The sequence below is a fragment of the Manduca sexta genome, chromosome 24 (assembly GCF_014839805.1).
Source record: "Manduca sexta isolate Smith_Timp_Sample1 chromosome 24, JHU_Msex_v1.0, whole genome shotgun sequence".
Classification (NCBI taxonomy): Eukaryota; Metazoa; Arthropoda; class Insecta; order Lepidoptera; family Sphingidae; genus Manduca; species Manduca sexta.
Window position 1 is genome coordinate 7,581,672 of NC_051138.1, and position 25,584 is coordinate 7,607,255.

A 25,584-nucleotide genomic window follows, 5' to 3' on the forward strand; every position below is an offset into this window, starting at 1 on the left:
AATCAAAATAACTGACAGCTTTGCAGATTTTTTGTGTTACTAACACACATAAAATATAAAAGGTATAAAACAAAAAATATAATACCTATTTAATAATTAATTGTTATGATTTGTATATAACATTATAGCCAGTGTAACTACTGGACATAATAAGACTTAACATCTCATGTCTCAGGATGGCGAACGCAGTGAAAAACAAAACAATACTTTGTAATTCAAGGTGTTGGATGTTTTTTCTACTGTTTATGGGCGGTCGTATCGCCTGCCATCAGGCGAACGGCACATATCGTCATTCAAAGCAATAAAAAATAATAATGCGAGAAACATTAAACCTAAAATGTATAAAGAGCTAAGAGTCATACATTTATAAATTTGATATTTAAATATTGCAATGAATTATGAAGGGGCAAATTATAGAGGAATTTTGTTGTCTCTCCTCCTACTCTTCAGGATACAAGCATGAATATATTGATGCGTTGTGTAATGTCGATTCGTTTTGAGGTACCGGCACATTTTGTTTACTATATTCTTTATAGCTCTACTGTCCAATCCGAAATATTCTATAGTTCTCTGATGAAAAAAAAAAATTGATTTATATATACTAAAATCAAATAGTCACTGTTCAGTTTTTCATAGACCAACTAACTAAAATGTGGCGAATTGACGACATCATTATAACTAATTTTGGTTTTCAGGGTTCAGCCAATGTTTAAGTTGTGTCACACCTCCATTAGATTGTCCAAATGAAAATATTACTTTTTGGTTGTATACGAGGTAAGTTAAAAACAATTTTCCGCACACCTAAATATTACAAAATTACTAAAGAAAATGTACTATCAGCCACCAAAATAGCTGAACAAATAAAAAAATTCAAATGACGTTAACATACACGTAGGTTTGATTAAAACATTTTTTTTTTTACTGTGACATTAAGTAAACCCCTGTTATTTTATATAGTAACGAAAATAAAATTTGTTCGAACCAAAAACCGATTTCAAGTATTGAATTTGTTCTGCTACTTTTGTTGTAAACTGTAGCAAGGGGTACTGCTAGGGACAACTATGAGTAGTGCAAGGTGACCAAATCTTCGAGTGAAGATATTACGGTCAGTATCGAAAACTGTTGACAAATAGATGCCTTCATGTGCCCCTTTAATATAATGGTACATGCAGCTATAAAATAAAGCAATTAATGAATAACTCATAATGATCATGATTTACGGATTGCTAATTATAGCCATAAGGACGTAAGGATCGTGGCACTAAACAAAGCAATGGTAAATGGGAATTTCCTTGCTGTCTTTATGATTCCTCTGGAGTTGCGAATAAAGAGTTAGGGTATAACTCCAAAATCACACTGTAATGGCTAGGAAGACAATGATGACATACGTTATAATGATATATTTTAGTAACATATTGTTTCAAATTTTACAAACCCGGAGAATCCTTATGAAGTTAAACCATTGAATATTGAATCAATACAGTCAGCTCCATGGGTCAAAGACGCGCAGGTTAAGATATTAATCCACGGGTACACAGGGCATAAGGATTTCTCGCCAAACACTGAAATTCGCCCGGGTTAGTTTAATATTTTAGGCCCTTTAAGTAAATACGAGTCGTTCTTCTTAGTTATATTATGTAATTGTCGTTGCTATCATCATAAATAGTAGTAATTCGTTTTGTCTATCTCTCATTTAATAGTTAATTGCTATATCTACTTTCATATCACTTTCCATAGATATCCCAGAAACACTTAGTATTTTGTAGCTAACGAATTGATAAATTTTATTAACTAATTTGATTAGTGCAGATTTACCGGTAAAAAAATTAAGAAGTTATAAATAGCTCATTTTGTGAATTTTATATAATTACAATAAATTTATTACACTATTACAGCTTACTTGAATTGCTGCGATTATAACATCATCACTATCGACTACAAGCCAATAGCTCGAGAGCCATGTTACTTGGAGTCTGCGCGAAACACCGAAATTGTTGGTAAATGTACAGCCCAGTTCATCGACGACCTGGTCAAAACCCATAATTTCAACTTGGACAAGTTCCACCTCATCGGCTTTAGTCTTGGAGCTCAGATCGCGGGTTTTGTAGGAAATTATTTAACATCAGGTCTATTGGGCAGAATTTCTGGTAAGTCTGTTTATTTATCATTTAGATATACATTGCGGTCTGTAAACCAAATGCATTAAATTATCCCAGTTTAAACTTTTGTATTCAAAATAATAGATGTCACGATGCTTTATAAAAAACCACAAAAATATTAAAATGTTTGCTAAAGTTAGCCAATAACAAGACGATTTTAATTGCGACACTATTAAATTGAAAATAACAAAATAAGTTTAAAAGGAATTAAATATCAATACTGTTTTATTGCCAGTTCAGTACCTAATCGCTTGCAGCTAAACCAAAACTATTCTTGCCTTTTGTTTGTTCTACGAAGGTCTTAAGAAAATTAATTCGATACCTGAATACAATTACAACGAGTTTTTGTATCAGTTGTTAAGTAATTTACATAGCGAATAATATGCAACATCTTAAATTAATGTTCCTCACTAAATGTTAGTATTACGGTTACATACATAAACATAATTTAAAAGCAGACCAAATGCAATTTCTGCAATTACTTACAGTAAATTAGCTTATGATGTGTGTAAAATCGAAATATCGCTGTTAGAAGCGATAAGAAATGCAGTTTTCAATTTAGAAGACGTTTTCTGGTATATGTAATTTCTAATATTAAGTAGGTGATTTTATTTTTCATAATGACTTTCAATTAATAAACAGTAGCTCAAATAATGAATAAAAGGTTTTATTAATTTTTTTTGCTACGTATATTTGAACTGGTTGAGTTATGAGTTATGAAAATCTCACACAATTGATAAACTTAAAATCACGTTAAAGAACCCCAATTTCTTTTATCCAAAGTTACAAAATGCCAACATTAAATTGGATATATATTAAAACGGAACGTTGATATTATATTCATTAATTGTGTAGTTAAAAATAAAAAGCTGGTAGTCTTTTTGATTTATTACTGAAAATTTCTATTTTTTTTAATATTTTNCTCTTCGCATCCGGCCAGCGTGATGGACTAAGGCTTAGACTTCCAGGGATTAGTCGCTCTCGATGAAGCTCGTACCCAGCAGTGGGACAGTACATTATACAGGGCTAATATATTACGTTCATAATTAATGTATTGTGTTTCTATTACTTATGTACCCGGGTTAAGCTAGTTACAAATATGGACACAGTATAAGATCAATTTTTTATTATTATTTTGTTACTAGGATTGGATCCAGCAATGCCCTTCGTCACAACTGACATCACAAAAAATTGGACATATCCGATGCCCAATTTGTAGACATTCTTCACACAAACTTGAAAAGAAAAGGAAAACTTGAAGCCAGTGGCCATGTCGACTTCTATGCGAATGGTGGAATGTCACAACCAGGCTGCAAAGCATCTGCCGAACAGAGTAAATGATCTATTACATACATATATGTTATAAGTACTTTCGTTAGCCTATAGATAGATAGATCAGATGAAATGATGATTTTATTGATACCTTGTTATTCCTTATAATCTTTAGAAGAGGCATATGTTTTACTAGTGGATTTCTTAATGTTGATGATGATGTATACAGTATATGGATTGGTTGGTCTTGCTGAGCCAGTAAGGCATTGTGTGTGTGTTTTTATTTATAAATCGTTTGCCTGAAATTAGATCCCAGAAGAAAGCAGGAAAGCTTTTCAAGCGGGTGACGCCGCACACCCTAGTTGTATCAAAAAAATAAATTTACATAACTAATACAATAGACTGCCCTTCTATTTTATTTTCTTTTATCCATCCATATGGTAGTTTAGAAGTTATTGCTCAAACGATAAGGTTACTAATTGTATTTATTATCTTTCTTTTCTCTTTTTCAAATTGTTATAAAGAGTAAATAAATATGTGAACATTTTTTATGTTTTCAGCAAAGTCCGGCTGCGATCATGCTCGAGCTCCTGTTTATTTCATGAGTCCATTCTTACTGATATTGGTTTTACGCAACTAAATGTGCGTCTTGGATTACCTACATTATTGGCTGGTGTGAACTTAATACAGATGACAACATGCTATATGGAGAACATGTGCCTAGAACGTAAAACATCTTTTAAATCTTAAAACTACATAGATATTTTGTCAAAGCAATAAATAATATGGTAAACGAAGTACATCAGGATCAATTGATTAAGGGCTCATATCGCAAAGTGACCCTGAAGATAATGTATTGTGGAAAATTTAATGTACCCTCATGAAATTTAAGAACAAATTATTTTGTGTGTAATTGGTATAAGATTGCATCGTATCATATATTCTTGCCTGGTATTAAGTACTTTTTTCTAGTACAAGGTTTCGTCTGCTGAATCTCTTACATTTCTTTCATTTTGGAATACTGTAAGATAGTTCTTTAAGCGAACGATATAATTATATTAGCATTTGGTTGCAAAGTAAATACGATTACTGTATACGGATACTGAACTTAGTTAATTTTGATAGTATTACACTATCGTCAGTCATTCATTCTTATCTTTCTTTTCGCTAATAATAGTGTAATATTTAATTTCAGGGCTTATGGGATGTACTTTTCTTTACAAATTCGCCACCTTACGCACGCGGCCATGAAAAGAGACTAACTAGAGACGCCGAAATTGAATTAGCAAATGAGACTAATAAAAGTATTGAATATATTTATTAAAACATGTGCTTTATTTAAAATTACTCATGGAGACGAAATATTTCCTATCATTTTTATATCTTCTATATTTTTTCATTGCCTTTAACGCGTAAAGGTAGGGGAGACCTAGGAAGGTTGTGACAATTTTTACTTAAATGAACATATCTCAAGAAAGAGATATACCACGATTATGAACTGTATGCCTCATCATAGCTCAGTCCTTACCGTTTTTAAAACAGTCATTAAAGTAAATAAAAGGTATATGATTTCTGAGAAAATCCATGAAAACTGAAACTACTCCCTTTGTCACAACTCTCCTAATACCGAGGTAAGTTGTGACAGGTACAAAGGTAAGTTGTGACAGCTGTGTTTCTGGATTATATTTGATAGACAAGTAGATTTACATACAGGGTCATTTTGACAACGCTTTACTAAATGAAACCACATACTCATCTACTTGGAAATAACACTTTACAGTAAGTTACTTGAGCCGTAGATGTAAAATAAAAAGTATAAGTTTCGAACAAAATAAATATTAATTAAAAGCAATTCCAATTTTACACGTCCTAAAGCTACTACTACTACTCTAAGAGAATTCGTCGCAGCGGCAACATCATAATTCCAGCCAGAAATACAACCCCATACACGCCATATTCGCATAAAAGAACAAAATGATCAAATAAACAGATAACAAAAACAAGGATAACTCGAGAAAATATTAGATATAAATGTGTGATTTTGGCACAATGTCAGCAAAGATGAAGACGAGTATGTGGTTTCATTCGCAATGGCAAAATGACCCTGTATGTATTATAAACAAAATAAACATTTTTTTCATAAAAATACTTTACTTATTTTTGACAGAATTATAAGAACTACAATAACATGAAACATTAACATAACAAGCATTAAATCTTTTGTAAGTATTTATGACATATTTATGAGATCAGTCGTTTTAAATTCAGTCAAAAATATTAATCTAGTCTGATAAGCAAAAATAAATAAATGACAGACATCGCAGCTCGCCCCCAGTGCAATCTTCGTGAGACCAGCCTCTGCATTTCAGACACTGGACCCACTTTGCATTTGATCTGGCACTGAGCTACACTTCTACTGCCTTCTCATTTTGTGCCAACATAAAGGCAAAATACTTAAATACCCGTTTCTTTTAGCCCATTATTGGATGCTGCACATGTCAATAAATAATCGCATAATATATTTTCTCCGTCTTCTGTAAATAACGTATGACTGATATAACTCATAGACGGAGCCACATCAGTTGCATTATCTTGAAAAGCCTTTTTCTTCTTAATAAACCTATGTAAAGACATGTAGTTGAGATTGTAAGAGGATGCGGCATTTGGAAGACTTTGACCTCTTATTAGCAACTTCTTCAAAGGCCAATTCATAAATATTGACACTAGCGAGGCCCATATCAGTCTTTGCGTGTAAATATACGGCATTCTAAATCAATAAGTTTGATAATTCGGCATTCAACATTAAACCGCATACCCAAACAAGTTCCTAACAAAAAATCATTTTAAAGACGAATTTTAAGTATCGCATATTTTATAGTCAAAGTAGGGTGTAAAATTAATTAAAACAAACGAATTTATACATATAAATAGAAAACAAACATTGCAAAAAGCATGTAAAACAAGGTAATCAGAAAATGAACTTAGCCTAGGAGGTTGTGACACGCTGTCACAACTTTCCTAGGTGCCAAAATCGTGACCTGGTCAAAATAATATTGCTTAATTTCGAAACAAGATCCAAACACAAAAATACAGTGCCATGCTTAGAAACTTCATAAACCGCAAAATATAAGAAAAATTGCAAATCCACAGAACATAATATGTATCGATATAAATACAATCAAAATTTTGATATAAAACTTACTTTTCAGTTTTTTCCATGCAGACGTCGTACTTACGAAACCGCTGGCCGTGCCACTGGCGCTTACAGTATCGGGTAGCGTTTCTCTAAAGAAGCAATCGTGCGCTTTAGCCAGTTCCCTAACGGTCGGAGGTTCTGAGAAATCGTCTTTGTCACAACTCTCCTCTGTCACAACCCTCCTAGGTCTCCCCTACCTTGATGACACCGGAAGCGATAGCAAGACACTAAAACAGTCTAGTTAAAGGAAAATATTATTGAAACTAGTTCAAGGACTATTAGACTTGAGTATCAATTTGGGATTGTCAATAAAATAGTTGATAATATTATAAGTCATATTATATTGATAGCGTGTAAGAAATAGACGAGTTAGTTAGGTAGTGTTATTGTTATTAGCAAACGTAGCGCCGGACGCCCTCTAGCCAGATGGCGGAAGCCTTACACAAGAGGACAGGCAGCGACTGGATGCATAAAGCAGCAGAGAGGGCTCTGTGGCGTACCTTGGGAGAGGAGATGTCCAGCAGTGGATTGCAACGGGCTGATGATGACTATGAAATAAAATTATAACGTTATCTACCTTCAAAGTAAAGAATCTCATAATTTCCTTCCGTTTTTTTATGTAATAGAAGGAACAACGATCACAAAATAGTAAACGACGAAAAAGGCGTCATTGCGATGACGACGCACAACGCGTTGATTTCAAATGACGGACGCTATAGATGGCTGCATTGTCATTACTTAAATCTTCTGGTTTCTATGCTAGATACCAGAAAATTATAATAAGAAGATAGCGAAAATTGCATCATAAATGAATATTTTGAATAGAATAGAAGGCAAAATCTTTGCCAGTTGTACAATGTTTAGTTTTGCTTAAACTCTTTTAAAATCACTTTTATTTCACCACATATTAAAATCATTTTTATAATATTTTTACAGGTATTACTTTTGCTTGTGAAGGTGTTATTGGGTATAACATGTTTTAATGTTTTCATTGTGGCTATGCTATTTATATTTTATAAAGGTTTTAAAGTTTACAAATAAGAACAAACCAAGATAACGTTAAAAGTAAAAGGTAATATAAAAAATGAATGCATGACATTCCCATAATTGGAAAATTATTAAATTACATAAAAGTCACAGCTCAGTCGGGTTTTAAAAGTAAACAGAATAAATAGATAACAAGTTCCTACTTCCTCGAACGACAGTTACGAGATAGCCTTCACGAGGAGATGGCGCGCACCTTCGTTTTAATCCTATATATTATTTTAATCTTTCAGGTTGCCCTGACGCTATTCTAATTCAAATTCAAGTTTATTGCACTCCACAACCATTTTATACATAAAACGTTACATTTAATACACGTGACAAACCTGCCCCCCCCCCCTCATCCAATCCGAAACACAGATATAACAGAAATTTCGATAGCAATCACATGTCATAAATAGAATCATTTGGGGAAAAAAATACACGTGACATAAACGTGGACCCTGTCGGGCTCGGCAAAGTTTCAAGAGAGGGAGAAAATATATAATTATCTACTCTGTACACATGTTGTTTATTAATGTCCACAATATTAGATTTTATTTAATAAATGTGCCTAGTCTTTATTAATTAATACATTGTGAATTATCACATTGATTAATATATCATTAATATCATATTTCAAACTATATTCGAAGACAAAGAAGATTAGAAAATATTATGTCGTGCAGGCGTAATTATTTTTTAATAATCTAAGTTTATTAATTATAAATATTAGGAATACTCAATCTACAATATTATCGTGTCCTATAGAATGGTCTATTATCGTTTGGTTACAAAATATCTGTTCTTGTCTTTAGGCTAAATGATATATAATTCGCTAAACTGCCAATCTTGTCGAATGTACGCATATTATCCTCACCAATTATTATAAATAAATTTTCCTCAACGTCCATATCCTGTTTCGGCAACTATGACACTGGAGGGACGGACGTTTCCACATATCCTTGTCGCCATCCTCAATGCGCGTTGCACCACGCGACGAGGTGTGTCCGATAATTAGGTAATAATGTTGCCCAAGACGTGGTCTCAGTCAATGAACTTTTCGCAACCACCCGCATGCAGTTATTTCAAAATCAATGTAGGATGTATTTATGTATTAAACGTTTTAATAAGTAAAACTAGGCTTGGTGGGTATTCTCAGTGTATTGGAAGATACGCGGAGACTGGTGCCAGAACACATACATGCAACGTAATAAAATAAATCGAAATATTGACAGCTCGTTGTTGCCTTTATTGTGCCGTTTATGTAGCGCAACAAGTTGACAGCATTGGCGTCGAGCATAAATAAAAAATCAGCATAAAGTACATGGTCAGGTCATCCAACAATCTATGAATAAGACCCAGAATAGGCAGTCATATTATTAAAATGTCCCACGCACTTCGCTAAATTATTGCATTGTACTTACTATCAGGGTACTAAGTCATCAATTTTATCACCATGACTGCTAATGCGGAAAGCCAAAAGCTACTAGAATACGGACATCTTTCCGAGTATAGTAATATTAAATGTGTATTACACTATAGACTAACATATATTTCGAAAAAGGCTGCGGTGCGTGCCCTTTGGTCTGGTTTCGTACCCGCGACCTTTGTCTCGGCAGTTAGTGCCACTCGCTGCTACATCAAAATAAATAAACAATTTTGCATTAACAAAGACATTCGCTAGGGGATGATCACGGAAAAAATCATCTTAGATAAAATCACATTAATTGAACGGTGCCACTAACCTAATGAGGTGGTTATCAAATAATGTACCACCAAATTATCTGCATTGAAGGAAAAATAAATAAAAATATATATGCTTAACTATTATTTTGCTGGTTTTGTTATTTCTTTTTTGTGTATGTTCAGTTGTAATTGTTTTGTGTGTTTCCCAAATACTAAATAAATAACTGCACCTATTTAAAAAAAAAAACCCTGGTAGACTATAATTTTATATCTGTAATTCTTTGACAATGTTATATTACAATAGGTACGTTTTAAAAGTTTTTAACTTTCTACGACTAGAATAACTGTCATTCATGATTGCTAAAACTCACCTGTAGATTCTGATATAATTTGTATATCATAATACCCAGTTCTAGTGAATTCCATCAATTATGTAAAGGGTGGCCGAGTTACTAGTGGGGAAGCACGCTGTGAGGTCAGCATGACTACCAACACTTTCGCTGTCAGTGCTCAACACAACACCAACAGAACAAAACCTCGCACACCGCACAACAATCGTACGACACACGACTTATTCTTATATATCTATAAATAATATATTGTGATATTTACTGTGATTAAACTGAGTGCAATAAACGTTTAAAAGTGATATTTATGTCATAAATTATATAAAATGTTGACAAGCTCAAAGTGGTTAATTTTAATAGGAATTACTGCTGTTCAAATTACCGGTAAGTTTTTAGCATTTTTTAAAAGATAATACTAAAATAATGACCTACCTGATGTTATTAACTATACATATCTACTGATATATTTAGTAGAGGTGTATAGATAAAGATGGTATAAATATTGTAGTCTTTTCCCATAGAGTTTTCTCTTGAAATTGATCCATCTTCATTGAATAATTTCTTTGGTGTGACATCGACAAATACTACTTTTTCAAACACTTGCTAATTTGCAATATTTATACGACTTCATATATTGCATTAAAATTATAATTATAGGTACAGATAAATTTTGCCATTCGCGAGGGCCTCCTTGATAGACATATCCATAATATTAAAACTATTATGATTTTTTAAATCATTAAGTATTATTTTTATATGAATTAGTAATATGAAAAGCACATTGAGCGAGCAAAGCAAGCAGCGCTAACATTCGACAAGGCGTTAGTTATTTACTACTAGCGAACAGTAGTAAACTGATAATACAAATTGTAAAATTACGGATCAAACCTACTAAAAGCTTAATCAATAATATAGGTTTACATATTAATATACCTAAGGAGCCATATTAAGCTATAAAGCTATATTGTTTACCATTACACACCAATTAATAAAATATCAACATCCAGCTTATTTCATAACTTATGAGAACGTAATTTTGTACCTATTCTACTTTTTACGTATTTATGCATTCTAGCTTTTTACATTTTCCTGATAACGTCAATTATTGTGGAACTAAAACCCTTTGCTGTAAACAATTTTATTTATAAATAAATAAATTCTTTAAACATGTATTTTATACCGTGCAGTTAATTGTCTTCCGTTGCTTTATAATTAAAGAAAAATATAGAAAGATTAACATTTGCATAATATGAATCTTAAACTTAATAATCCTAAAATATACGGCGAAGTATCTATCGTGGGTATAATGTTGTGTGCCAGTCGGATGTTACCTGCCATGCGCAATGATTGCATAACTCGCTGTTTGTTTTGTGTGCGGTCCGCTGTAGTCACTTTCCTTGTCGTTCGAGAAATGCTAAACGGTACGCAAATTGTGAAACTTATACAGTGATAATAGTTTTATTATTGATTAAATTGTTGATTGAAACTATAATAAATTTATATATTTTTTTTTATTTTGTTGACTACATTATTTACCTACTTCGTTACGAAATATACGATTTAATATTTTGAATTAAAGCAAAGTTACTATAGTTTTATTTGTACTTATCTTTATACACACGCACACATATTCTCGCGCCTTTAACACCGAAGGGGTAGACAGAGACGCAACAGGGGGGTTAGTCTCCATTTCGGGCACAAATTCCAGACTCCTGGCTCATACTAAGTAGAATATCCCAATATCACTTTAATCAACCCGGGGATCGAACCTTTAATATCAGCATTGCAATCGTACTGTAATACAACTACGCTAACGAGACAGGCACTTATTTTTATATTTTTCAATATAATAGAAAATATGTAATTCAGGCTTAATTCCTTAAAAAACGTTACCATAATCTCTCTTATCAATATTTCAATGTTACAACCATAAATAAACTACTTATAACCCGGATGCATAACTTAATACACATTATTACTGATTACGATCTAGTTAAACGCTACTTAACATTACCTTGCATAATTACAGCAAGTAATAAGTCAGAATGTGCATCGGCCATAGATTATTCGCAAGCCTCAAATTGTGTAACTTGTTATCGACTATCTTATATGTGGGTGAGTTGTGGTTGTAGCGGCTATCGGCCACTTCCGAAATAACTGGCCGACATTCGTATTGCATAATCTATGCGGTCATCTTGCTTTTTACTAGTCATGTTCGTGATTTGCGTGATTTGTATGGAATATTTTTTTAAACGGATAGGATTTAATGGTCCATATTTTATTAATGGCTTAAAATTTTCCATAGATATATGTCCTGTGAACTGACTCATAATTTAAAAAAATTAAATTGAGAATGTACGGAATATTTGACGTTTTGCTTCCGGTTTCCGTTAAACTGATTTAAATGTTACGATTATGGATCGGGTGCATTTTCTTAGTACTAAAGAGTATTTTATTAGCTTTATACAACGTGCTCTAAAGATCGAGTACTCAATAAAACCATCACAATATGATACGAGCGATAGTTTGTACTTTCTAAGTATGAAGCCATTTTCCAACAGCAATTTATCTCCACGACCATGAACATACCAAAAGCAGAAAGTCAAAACCAATTTCCTGATAACAAATTAACCATAATCCTAATATAAAATTAACATAATTTTAATAAACACTTCCTGTAGACACTTCATAAATTATGCAATAATATATTATCCAGTTTTTATATAACCCTGGCGCATTTCCTAGATCTTTGACCTTAAATAGCCAAAGCCATTTTAAGACTTGGTGCATACCTACAATATTAAGTACAAATATGTTTAAATTATTTAATTATTAAAGAAATGTATAATATTAACTGCCATGGCCACGCACAAACGGTAGTACAAATGAAATCCCCCCGAATTACGAGGTCTCGAGACATCGGATGTCTAATCTTATTAACCCTAGTAAAGAACAATAAATAATATTGTTCATTGTACTACCAATAAATGCTTAGTCATTTTGTTCATTGCATCAACTATTAATTTGAGAGATAAATCACTGCATTCCTCACTAATAAAATATCGTTAGCGTTAAAGGCCTAACCTTGTAATCATTTGAGTTTGGACATATTGTATTTGAATTTAGAAGCCATTAAAGAGTATACATTAAAAAACCCGTCAACCTTCGTCACAAATTTAAATTGCCAAGGAAATGAGCCTATTTCGTAACTGCAATTATTTAATCTGATGTTAATGTTTTATTACATAGTTGTGGTCAAAGCAATGCATTAAAACATTAATAACATTTAACATACTTGACCTGATTTAACACCTTAAGGTCACGGTAACAAGGCTATTAATATATATATATATATAGCATCGGAAGTAAGCATCCACGTGATACGTCATTTGATTATAAAAAAATTAATATCAAATCTCAAGGAAAGTCTTAAATGATATTTATTATTTGACATTTACTAAGTCCTCGTACAATGTATAGATTTTGAAATTTTGCCATATAAATATCTTCATCTAAAATATTCATGAAGATGATGGGGTAATGACAGTAACGCAAGACGACCTTAGAATTTAAATGCGATTTCACAATGTGTGACTTTGATGAAGATTACCAAAGCCAATAACTTTAACAAACAGTTGCAACTAAGAATTAACAGTTAATGATTACATACATTTAGTACTAGCGTATGTTTTAGCAATATATCCTCCATTTACATCTTTATGACATCTAGGAACAACTTATTATTAGTGCGTTCAAAAACAACTTTCATGTTTAATATCAGATGTTTCCATTAAGATGGCTCACTTGATTTATGACTATGTTCTTTGCGGTAACACGTTATGCTAGATCGTAAATACTGAGTTACGCTACTAACCGTTTAATTATTACATTTAATAATCGAACAGAGCTTTAATAAACATCGATGGAATCGATGAACCTTAAGTTATGATAATCTATTATGGAAGCTGCTGACCGTTCGATACTGTTTTGATTATAAATAGCTTTTAATACAATAAAATCTGTTTTGTTTAACGTCTTTCTTGACTCCGTATGCTCATGTTTTACAAATAAAATTTTTTATTAAACCAAACGATATAACTTTATACTTTTTACTAATATCTGCAGAATAGCGAAACACGACCACACTTCCCTCTTAAAGAATAATATGTACTAAAAAATATACTAATTGCTTTATGATGGCCGATAACAACCATGTTACGACATTATACTTGTCAAAACATTTCAACCAACAACAACAAATACAGGAAACGCTTCCGGATTTTTTTGCGCCAATTGAATACGTTGTTTACTGCTTTCATAAATGTGGTTAAACTCGTAACGATCTGCGTAACTTGGCAAAAAATTTAAAAATAACTATGTGAACGTAATGCTTTACAAAATGTTATAACCAACCAATACAACTTGAGCTGGTCGTCAGTCATTTATGAACAAAGTTGAAGTTAAACTGCGTTTATCGCATACAAATGAGTCGGTGTAATAAGTTACAATTCAACGCTTTCACTGTTCACCGATCCACTGCACTTTCTGCAGGCAAGACATAATCTGGTTCATTGCCATTATGTAACACTTCACAATGAACCAGTTAAGGCTAATCATTCTTAATCTTAATTTGTAAAATAAAACGCGTTTTACGTCAGAAACAATAATTTAAGTATCATTCCACACATGATGCAAATTACTTAATTTTCGTCTCACTCAATGAACACTTATTAAAACTCTGTGATGGTATTCTCCAATACCCGTGGATATTCCCGAGTGGTCCTAAATAGATCTCGATTTCTGTAACAAATGCACATAATCGGGATTGATTAACAGTACATTTATTTTGGAGTTCAGACGCCTGATGTCGATTGGAACGACTTCTGCGCCTACAAGGACATGAGCACAACCCATAAGTTGATAACTCAAGACCTCATTACTGACAGTATTATTTACAATACCTACCATTTTAGTTACTTTGCAAGGATCACGAGAGGGTGTAACTTCTCTACATGCTTACAAATGGGTATATAATGTGGACAAACTATATATAAAATTCAGGTCTGCTTCCATTTTTACATTCAAGGCTATCTATTCCACTTTCTCTCCATCTGTGTAGTGTATTATTATTCCTTGCACATCATTAAAACACATTCATTTATCTATAATGTTTTCTTCACCTAAATGCTGTTCGCGCAGTATAACACTTTCTGGTATTGTTATGTCTGCCTTTTGTCTTGCGTATAATATACATTATAAAATGTCATATGCGACAATAATGGTAGAAAATTTTAATTACTCATTGTATGGATAAACTTGGAATTCTAATTATGTCTCCGCGCATTCCAGCAAAAATCCCTCCCGGGGGTTTAGATTTGTATTAGTAATGTAGTTACAGGATGCAAACAGTTTCATCTATAGTATTATTGTGCCGACTTGATAGGCTTGTTACTGCTGCCTCACAGAAAATGTCAAGTATGTCGGTCAGTAGAACTGGTGACCTGATTCTCCTTTCTCTCTCAATTCTCGTACCTTTTCTTTAAAGATCAGTAGTGCAACTTAAAAATTTTATGTGGTGTGGGTGTTAATAGTTGTTCAATACTAATCATTACGCAGACTTCTAGCTCGTTTTTCACTTCTGCTTAAAAATATGTCATGTCAAAGATTGCACCATTCTCAAATGAGTCTTTACTAATTGTCTACTTCAATCGCGTCGCCTTTCGCTTTGCCTGATACGGCGTTAGACTCGTCCCTGTCACATTGGACATTAAAAAGGTCGGTGAACCGTGAGTACACTTATGTCTAAGTCTTTCCTTTCGAAGATACAGGTTAACATAATTTCACATCACCTGTATGATATATCTTGTGTCTTATAATATGTCTTATGCAACAGTCGGGTATATATTATGGTTGTAGGTTAACGTAATATAATTACATGTTTATATAAATTTGAAGTATTGCTTTGTATTTTTAATCAAACTTCCAAGAAAGGAGGAGGTTCGTTTCGTGTTTGCATGTTTTAAAGGTACCTTTTTCAGGAATTTGGTAAGGTCTTTTAATTTATTTGGTGAATATGCATTGCTGATATATACCTGTGTTATGTATGGTCGCTCGTATTGATATAAACGTCTTTAATCCGCTCGTATCGTACTTTACATCTACACGGTTGAACAAAATTAACTGTGACCATAGTTTTAATTATATAATGTTTAATTATATAAGGCTGTAATTTACGTGGAGGTATGTAATAAAAATAAATGGCCAACGGTGTTCAGACTACATATTCCATTCATTGACAATTATTTTATATTTTTCTAAAAATCAAGAACCTTCGAAATTAATGCAATAATTGTAAGTTTATGCACTTTTAAAGGTAGGGCCGTATATTTATTTTTATCTACAATTCCAAACGAATTTTATTTTACTTTAAAAAAAAGAGAGAATTATAATAATCTTCATCAAATACTAAAATCATGAAATTATAAATAATTTTGAATATTAATAAGTTTTATATTATTAAATGTTAATGATTAATGAATTATGTACCTTATTAACATACCACTATTAAGTTAGAATCAGATAATTTCTGCTTTAACTGCAGGGCGGAATTAAAGCGATTTCCTAATACACTTGCAATAGGTACGGCTTGACAAACGCAAGTGTCTGAAACAATCAGAGCGCAAAAGTACTAGACATTTTACTGTTACATGTTGTACATAACACGCATTCTTAAGCCTTGAAATACAATTGCAACAAAAAGCCGGTCAAGTGCGAATAACTCTGTACATATTTTACACATAGTACTCAATTAACATTTGCATTTTAACGTATGTACTAAAGCTGTTGTTATTTGTTGGTTAATATAAATTACGCTGTATGAGAGCAGTCAATCAAAGTTACAAACATATAACTTGATTCCTGCAGGTTTTCCTTTTTGTAGGCTTGATGTATAATCTAATTATCATTTGAATGATTTGGAGACAGCATTAGTTCTGTGTCGGATTCCCTTTCAAAAAATTTCTCCTTAAGGCGATACCTCAAGGTCCATTTTCATACATTTTGTTTCACCTTTAATCTGGGTAACTAAACAAGTATTGGCAAGTAAAGAATTTAAATTCACGTCTAGTTAGTGATTAGTTCTCGCAGTTGAAAGAAAAACGTAAAAATAATTAATAATCATGGATATTTCTGCCTTTAAAATTTCGTCATATTAAATTTTAAAGGCCGAAATATCCATGATAAAGGTGAAACAAAATGTATGAAAATGGACCTTGAGGTATCGCCTTAAGCCACTGCAGTACCGTATTTTTTTTTCTATTTGCTATATTTTTGTTACAGCAAAATTATGCGAGATAATTAATGATTTTAAGCTTCATATTTTAATTTATATCTGACTATAGGTTTACTTACCTTACTTCAAACACATGGACAACAATACTGCTAGTTTCTCTATTAGCAATTAAGTTTACGGAACCCTAAAAATAACAATAGTTCGCGGTAATTCAAGGTTTTTCGATTGCAGTGTATGAAAATATTAAAAGGATTTTTGAGGTCAGCAACCCACTTTGCACGAAGATGGTGACTGTTCGAACCTTAACGGAGAGCGAGGACGTTAGAACATCAAATTCCAAGTCCCACCGATCAATTAGTACTTTTACTTTAAAACTAATAACTTTTGTAGCGTACCGGTGGGTTTACATTTAAGAGTAATAAAAAATTTGATCGTAAGGTCATTATGTAGATAATATAAATATTTTTCCCAATGACTTGATAGGTATTGAAAAAACGGATAAAAACTATCAACTCAACGCAGTTATTGCACTTGTGCTATGCGAAAAGTTAGATCTTTAAAGGTAGACATTTAACCACGACATGATGCGGTTTAGTGGACTTTATATATTCATACTGTTTTGTTAAACTGGGTAATGGGAACATAATTATATATAGATTTCTTGACAGTTTCAGAAAGCCAACAAAATGATCAACCAAACGGGGAGAAACCAAAGTCAGTGAGGCAATTATTTAATACGACTTCCTGTATACCACCGCCATACAGATGTCCACACCCAAAAATGCAGTTTTATTTATACACAAGGTAATGCTTACGCAATTCGTTTTGACGTGTACAACGCAGCTCATTCCATATGTATCTTTTTCTGTCAAGAGAAAAACACTTTTAAAGCTTTATTCTTATGGTTCTTATTTATTCTAGATCGACACAAGCAAAAGGCGAATTACTAAATACATTGGACAACGACTCCTTAACCGCATCGAGATTTAACCGAAACCATCCTACAAAAATCGTGGTGCACGGTTTTGGGGGCGGTAGAAATTTATCCCCTAGTACGGACATGAGAAACGCATACTTTACCAAAGGAAACTACAATATAATCATAGTTGATTATGGAAGTCTAGTCAAGGAACCATGTTTGGGTCAGGTAGAGTATCCTGCAACATATTGCATCTTAATAACCCAACAATTTGCCACAGTAATGTCCATTATTAAATGACAGTAAAATATGTTTACGTTTAGTTATTTTTAGCTGCTTTATGTTAGTATTTCTGTTATGCAACATTTAACTACGGGAATAAGTGGCCCCTTATTAATACTTTAGACTTACTCAAAGCAGTAGGCAAATTGCGTTTTGTGAATATTATAAGTGACATCTATTGTCTTTTCGGACATAATCATAAGTCTTATCTAATAAAGCTTACACGGATACATTTTGATTGACCTAGGGAAAAATTAAAAACGGAATCATCGCTTTCACTAGTTCTTAATAGCCTTATTAATTTCTTGTTTTAACGAGTAAAAATAACATACGTTATTGGTATTAGGAAATTATGCATGAATGAATTTATCATTGAATATATTTTCTTATACTTATCGAAGTTGTTCCTAGCTTTCTTTTCATTTAATTAGTACACTGATGTAATCAAGATAGCCCTAAAGATGTGTGACATTGGGCATGATTAAAGTTCACATTATGACAAGGAGGGCAGAATATGTATATGTATATGATAATGTATAAAATGTGTTAGAAATATATTAAATCCGACGATGGAATTTAATATATGACGATAGACAAATACTTTATAAATTAATATATGATATAAAGTAGGATAAGGAGCTCTTAGTAACTAGTAATAAATTTTATCAGTGTTGAAAAATCAGATATTCCTTTATATATTTTTACTTTTATTGTCGGGGTATTAGTCTCATTAAATCACATTACTATTACTTCAGTACTACAAATATGGCAATTAATGGGTGTTCATAAATTTACAATCATAAAACCTTCATTCAAAGTAAATTAGGGCAAAACTATTGCGTAAGTAGGAAACTTGTTTCATAAACAAGATAAACAAGCTAATTTAAAATTAGTTACAAACTGCATTTGAGAATAGTAGTTATAATTTAAGAATTCCATTAAATAACTAAAGTTTTTGCCTTACATATTTTACTGGATTTAATCTGCACATTTATTTTTACTCGTGTTTATTTGTTTAAATAGGCTGTCTTCAAATAACATCTTTAATATGACGTGTTAAGTTCTATTTTACTTTCGCATAACTTTTGAATGGACCGAAAAAATTGAAATAGAAATTATTACAAATATTTTTTGTTGTTTAGAATAATTAATACGCTAATATTAAAATCTCCTTAACCATATTGGTTTGTGTTATTGCGACTGTAATGTAAATAAAACATTAATAAAGATTGATCAGAAAAAAAATTGTAAACATAATAAACCATTGTATACCTAATTGTTTTACAAATTAAACACCTATTTGTAACTTCCTATACATACCAGTATAATGTTTATTGCGTATCACATTATATATAGTTAAGTTTGTTTGATTAAAATGTTAATTAACATATAAGATTTTGCAATAATGTAGTGATCGGCATTTTGGTTCTACGCGATGTATTGAGAGACTTAACATTGCTTTTATTGTATATTAATGAATATACTAGTTATCATGCCAGTAATTCGCATATTCACTTTTATGGCAGGCAGTAAAAAGTAAGGAAGAACAATACTGTTTCCGCGTTTAGTAAATAATATTTTAAAGATATTAAAACTTATTTTCTTGAATCTGAAACTTTATAAATTATTGAGAGGAATGTTTTTTTAATATAAAAATATCTTTTTTTTTCCTTTATGCCTAACATAAGATGGAAGTTTCAGATCTGGCAATGAATGTGTTTAAGTTGGTACATTTTTCAGATAGAGTGGGCTCCTCGGTTTGCCGGCCTATGCATCGCACAACTGGTGGAATATCTACAGAACCACCCAACAAAGTCGGTGCAGCCTGAGCAGATCCACACGATTGGATACAGTGTGGGCGCACATATCCTCGGCCTCGTCGCTAATTACCTCAAAGTTGGCAAACTCGGCAGAATTACTGGTAAAAATTAAAAGAATATATTTAAGCACGAGGCTTATTCTTTTGAATTATTGTCTCACTCTCATGCATATTTCCGTATAAATTGTTAAAAATTAACCTTTTACTCGTTCACGCTTTACCAGATTTACCTATGTGTGTGCAAAATTTTATCCTAAATCATAAAACATTTTAGTTATATACTTTATTAGCTAACGAATATTCAAATGTATTTGCAAACCTAAGTAGTACCTATGCATAATAAAATGATAATATTAGCAAGATAAAATACAAACATAACAATTACCGCGGCTGACATTAATCTAGATTTCAAATCTAGGTCACTTTTATAACTATGTAAGTAAGCGGCAAACTTAATCTAGATACTTCTAATCATTTTTATATAAAGCTGAAGAGCTTGTTTGTTTGAACACGTTAATCTTTGGAACTACTGTTTCGTATTCAAAAAATGTTTTAGAGATTCATGGCCCATTTATCTAGAAAGGTTATAAGCTAAATAAAATCACGATAGGACCAATAGAAGAAGAGCTTCAATGAAAATTTTTGCAAAAATCGAGGAAAATTTATTCCTTTTGAGAGCTTCCGTTGTTTGCGCGACGTAAGCGATTAAGTTACGCAACAAACATGTATCGTTCCTCTTAAAAAATTAAAAAATAATATCTTAAAACAAAGTTACCGTCGCGTCTGTCTGCCTGTCTGTATGCAAAAAAATTAAAATCTTCCCAACGGACTTCGATAAAATTTGCTATGGAGATAGGTTGAGACCCTGGACTATTTTTATATCGGAAACTTTTTCACACATATGAAACCGCGAGAAAAAATTAGTACATTATACTCCTCGCATGACGATCGATGCGATGAGGGGAATGGCGACCTTGAGTAAAGTAATAATTACGCAGTTTATTATTGAAGGGCACATTTTAATGTACAATTTATCTATAACGAATATTTACAGACGCACATTATCTATGTGCATCAAGCAATAATGTTTCAAACCTTTCTTGAGGCCTTGCGCTCACACTTCTTCACACTATATTTATCTATACTTGCGGAATTATCGAATATTTGATCACTTAGGTTTTAAAGACATCAAACAGCATAATAATCAATAAATGTGTAATACTTCGATGCATTTTTCTAACAGGCTGACATCCGTTGACCCATTCTTTGGATGATGGCCTAAAATAAATTATACACTCACGTCATGTCCAAAGGGATGGGCAGAGGTGTAACCAAGGCACCCACAGCACCCAAGTATAAAATTATCAAGCGCAGAACTAATCCATTGCATGTTTTCGATTTTATTAATGTTAAGTGAACAATCCTTATACAAATAATGTAAGATATAAACATTGTAACGGTTGAATGAGTTTGAATGAAGCTTGGCTCACAGATCTTTCTCTTATAAGTCTGTGACACAGACCAAATCCTTCGATTAGTTACATACTTACTTTCGTATTAACAATTTTTTGTATTAGGAATTAATAAGTAATAATAACTTACTTTATTGCAACAAAAATAATTCAGAAATAATAACATTAAGAATTACTTAAACAATAATTGTCAATAATAGCCAGGGTTTCCCAAACTAGGCCTGTAATTTTATTATCCTTTTATAATAGATAACGAATTTGACGCGAGACGCAATCAAAACATATTGATTTATTTTAACATCACACATCCTTTAACAGGTTTAGACCCAACAATTTTATTCTACATGGGCAACAATCGATCTCGAGACTTGGACCATACCGACGCATTGTTTGTGGACGTGCTACACACAGGCGCAGGGATACTGGGCCAGTGGGGTCCTAATGGACACGCCGACTTCTACGTCAATGGTGGGTCCAGTCAGCCAGGATGCGCGCACGATACGATTTTCCGTAAGTTTTATCATGCCGATAAGAAATACCATTGTCATATTGAGGAACTGTGTGGTGAAAGCGAATTTTCCTTGTTTTTACAAATAACATAATAGTGTAAGTGGGTATTACAGAAGACTGTAGAGGTATAGGCATGGTATCTGAGTAGGCTATTATGATAGTTGTTTGTTAATTAGGTACATTTGTAAATATTATGTATAAGGTAAGCAAAAGAAATTTCAACACACTAAGTCTGTGTCGAATCAATTTCCCAATACCTTGATTGACCTTAGTGTTGACCCCAAACGCCTAATACACAAGTAAGCAAGGCTAAAATTATACCTCATTTGTATTCCCACCATAGCTTTATGTTGTATACGGAATGTTGCGTAAATTTATGTCTTCGGAGTCTATAAAAAAATAAGGTTTGTATTTTTGATTTTTTAGGCATGCTATTTTATTACGTATTTTTTTTTTATTTATAAGTTTTAAATGCATAAATTTGCGGTAGCTCAGGCGCGATAAAATATAAAAATCTGTTATTTAATTAATCTAAGTTAAGGTAATACCTAAGGTATTAAAGTCGACCTATATAGTACATGTTCGAACATAAAGTAACAAAACATATATATTATTAAATGTATATACTTACTTAGATTCCAAAATCTAACTAGTCTTCTTTTAATTAATCAACAAATGCAATCTATCACTTTTAACAAGAACTATTTTAGAATCTTATGTTCAGATATAAATTTAGTTTCATAATATTTCAAGAGATGGCGCTTTTAGCTCATTCATTCTAACTCAAAAGATTAAGTACAAAAATAACCAGTAGATGTCGCACTACACATTTTTTTATTTGCAGCCTACTTTTTTTTTGTTGCAGTAATCACAAAGAAACTTCTTACCTATGTTTATTTGATTTTCCTTTTTCTTTTACAGAGACATTGTCCTGCGACCACACGAAGGTGACACCATACTTCATAGAGTCAATTAACAGTCGCGAAGGATTTTGGGCGGGGCCTTGTTCTAGTTTATTTTCTTACTTGATCGGTTGGTGCGAACCGCAAGACACGGATTATGTCCTTATGGGCGAATATGTCGATCGCAAGTGAGTTCTAGATACAAAAGTTACTTGGTATTAGTAAAACTTTTGAAAATTTTATTTATTTACTATAGTGTATGCCCGTAATATACTTAAATCTCCACAATATTGATTTCTTCTAATATTACTTATTTGAAAATTCAAAACGGGAGCCATATTAATTAATAAATATTACGTTAAGTAAGGGGTAATTTTTAAAGTGAATTATTATGTAAAAAAAATGACATTTCCAGTGCTCGAGGCGTGTACTACGTTACAACGAATGCGAAGCCACCATACGCACGAGGTTTCCCCGGCAGAAGTCGAAGACTGCGTTCCATTACTCCATACAGCTGATGAACATCAAAACTAAATTAATAAGCGTAAAAATTGCGGTAATTTATTGTTCAGCAGTTTGGTCACTTATGTGCGTTTCAATCAGTAATGTAAACTAATTGCAGTTCGCAAATATGTCTGTTATTTAAAAATTATCAAAAAAACTAATTATACAGTTACGTAACGTTACAAAATTAATATTAGGTATAAGTTTTTCATTTTATATTAACGTAATAAAGAAAATATAGAATTAAGTGTGTATGCCGTCCGTTATTCGTTGTGACGCGACTCTAGTCTCTCAAACTGCTTAACAATACGATTGTTCCGCGATACTAGATCTTTTATTAAATTATTTCAGTTAGTCACCGCCATTGATTACGTAACCGAAATTTAAATGCAATATATTTCCACCTACGTGAATTTTACTTTATATAATATGTTGCTTTGAAAATAATTTAATATTTTTGGGTTTCGTGTTTATTTTTAAGTAGTATAAGTAATTTATAATTGTACAAAATAATTTAAAGTAAATCATGTAGTTTTTTTTTTGTATGACCTCTCCGCATGAACAAAGATATTAAATTTATTTCCGGGAAAAAAAATATACGGACAAAACTAATTAATTACCCATATTCCAGATTAAGATAAGTGTAATGATGAAGTAGATAAAAAGCTACCAAAGATATGCTTTTTCTCATAATTGTCACTAAAATAGTAGTTACTATTATCTACATACCTATTCTGGGTTATGTCAGGCCGCTAACTCCTCAATACTCAAAGAACCAACTAGGAAACAATAAACGTTGGAAAACTGTTTCACAGCTTAACCTTCCATCGAGCAAACGGTATCTAGCATTCAATCCGTGCATTTTCGGCGCACAAGTTACAGCAGGAATATATAAAGATTTACGAATAAAGTCTTAAAAATTTTAAACATTCAAACAATATGATGATTAATTTTATATTATGTTATATAAATTCCGAGTAGATAGCTTTAATAAAAATAATTTTAACAAAAAATTAAAACGCCTTCAAAAACCGCTCATAACCAAAGTATAATTTTACATAACAGGTATATATTGGATACCAATTTTGGAGTTGGTGCCTAATTAAAATTGTTAGTTAAGCTAACATTGTTTAATTTTAATTGCACAGCCCATCTATGATCTAAATTTCTTTTAAATCAATTAAAAGGAGTAGGTTTGCGTTAACTACTAACAAACATACACAGTGATAGGTGTAATACGAAGCACATATTGCATTGTATTTCACTTTTTCTTTTCTTTTTTTTCGGGGCAGAGAGTGTAATACACCCACATTTGATCAGCTATATGTAACAAGTTGAGCATTGTTTTCGTATATTTGTTAATGTATTTATCTAGCTTAACTAGCAATTTAATTAGGCACCGACTCCAAAATTGGTATCCAATATATACCTGTTATGTGAAATTATTTTTTTGGTTTTGAGTGGTTTTAAAGACGGTTAAATTTTTTGTTAAAATTATATTTATTTTTTGCTTTTTTGTGTTATTAAAAAATAGACCGTCTCGATGGCGAAGTTGTGTTTCGCTCACAATACGACTTATCACGCTGAGAAGTTACACCTCTGAGTTCCCCTGAAAAGGGGAAAAGGTATGATACTATATATTTATGTATGTAAGAAGTAGAATCAAGCAAACCTAACGCAAAAACACAACTGATATATTTGACTCACAGTACAACTATCGCGCTGTAGTGTTACACCTCTGCCTATCACTGAAAAAGGGAAAAGGTGTTATGCTGTATGTATAAGTATGTACAAAGTACACTCAATCAAACTCAATGCAAAAACATAAATAAAAACGTCACAAGAAAGCTGAATTCACGATTTCGTTTTCTTGGACGACATAATTATTGTAGATTTTATACTTTTAAAACCAAACTACTGAAGCGATTTTGAAAAAAAAATTATGGAACTAATCTGGAGAGATATTCTTTCGAATAAAAAAATAATTTTTCAAATCGGCTCATAATTGAGCGAGTTCTGAGGTAACAATCATACAAAAAAAAATCAAGTCGAATTGATAACCTCATCCTTTTTTTGAAGTCGGTTACAATACGGTTAGGTTAGCTGGGGAAAGCACCTTAATGGAGGGAAAGGACAAGTTTTTCCGATTATTTAGTTTTAGGAGATGTTAGTATGCTGTAATAAAACAATATAAATTTT

The 25,584-nt window shown here is 32.2% G+C and overlaps 2 protein-coding genes across 2 annotated transcripts; both read left to right on the top strand.

Annotated features, from left to right (window-relative positions):
- Positions 1 to 1,432: 1,432 nt before the first annotated feature.
- LOC119190430 (lipase member H-like) lies at positions 1,433 to 4,693 on the top strand (the record flags this gene model as incomplete). The annotated part of the gene is given in 7 exon segments (XM_037442389.1): positions 1,433 to 1,577; positions 1,896 to 2,147; positions 3,305 to 3,340; positions 3,343 to 3,492; positions 3,992 to 4,055; positions 4,057 to 4,158; positions 4,627 to 4,693. Coding segments are annotated over 7 exon segments (816 nt in total), but the record flags the coding sequence as incomplete, so codon positions are not given.
- Positions 4,694 to 9,844: 5,151 nt separating this feature from the next.
- Positions 9,845 to 23,823, top strand: LOC115446674 (pancreatic lipase-related protein 2). Its single transcript, XM_030173435.2, has 7 exons — positions 9,845 to 10,070; positions 17,646 to 17,781; positions 17,899 to 18,124; positions 19,919 to 20,099; positions 21,788 to 21,979; positions 22,901 to 23,069; positions 23,297 to 23,823. The coding sequence occupies exons 1-7, from the start codon at positions 10,013 to 10,015 to the stop codon at positions 23,397 to 23,399; spliced, it is 1,065 nt and encodes a 354-aa protein (XP_030029295.1). The 5' UTR covers positions 9,845 to 10,012; the 3' UTR covers positions 23,400 to 23,823.
- The last annotated feature ends 1,761 nt before the right edge of the window (positions 23,824 to 25,584 follow it).

Bases quoted from the DNA above. Each gene is read 5' to 3' on its own strand.
- LOC115446674 (XM_030173435.2), top strand. From the start codon at position 10,013: ATGTTGACAAGCTCAAAGTGGTTAATTTTAATAGGAATTACTGCTGTT. The intron at 10,071-17,645 runs GTAAGTTTTTAG...ATTTCTTGACAG, and splicing joins TACTGCTGTTCAAATTACCG to TTTCAGAAAGCCAACAAAAT. The intron at 20,100-21,787 runs GTAAAAATTAAA...ATCCTTTAACAG, and splicing joins CAAACTCGGCAGAATTACTG to GTTTAGACCCAACAATTTTA.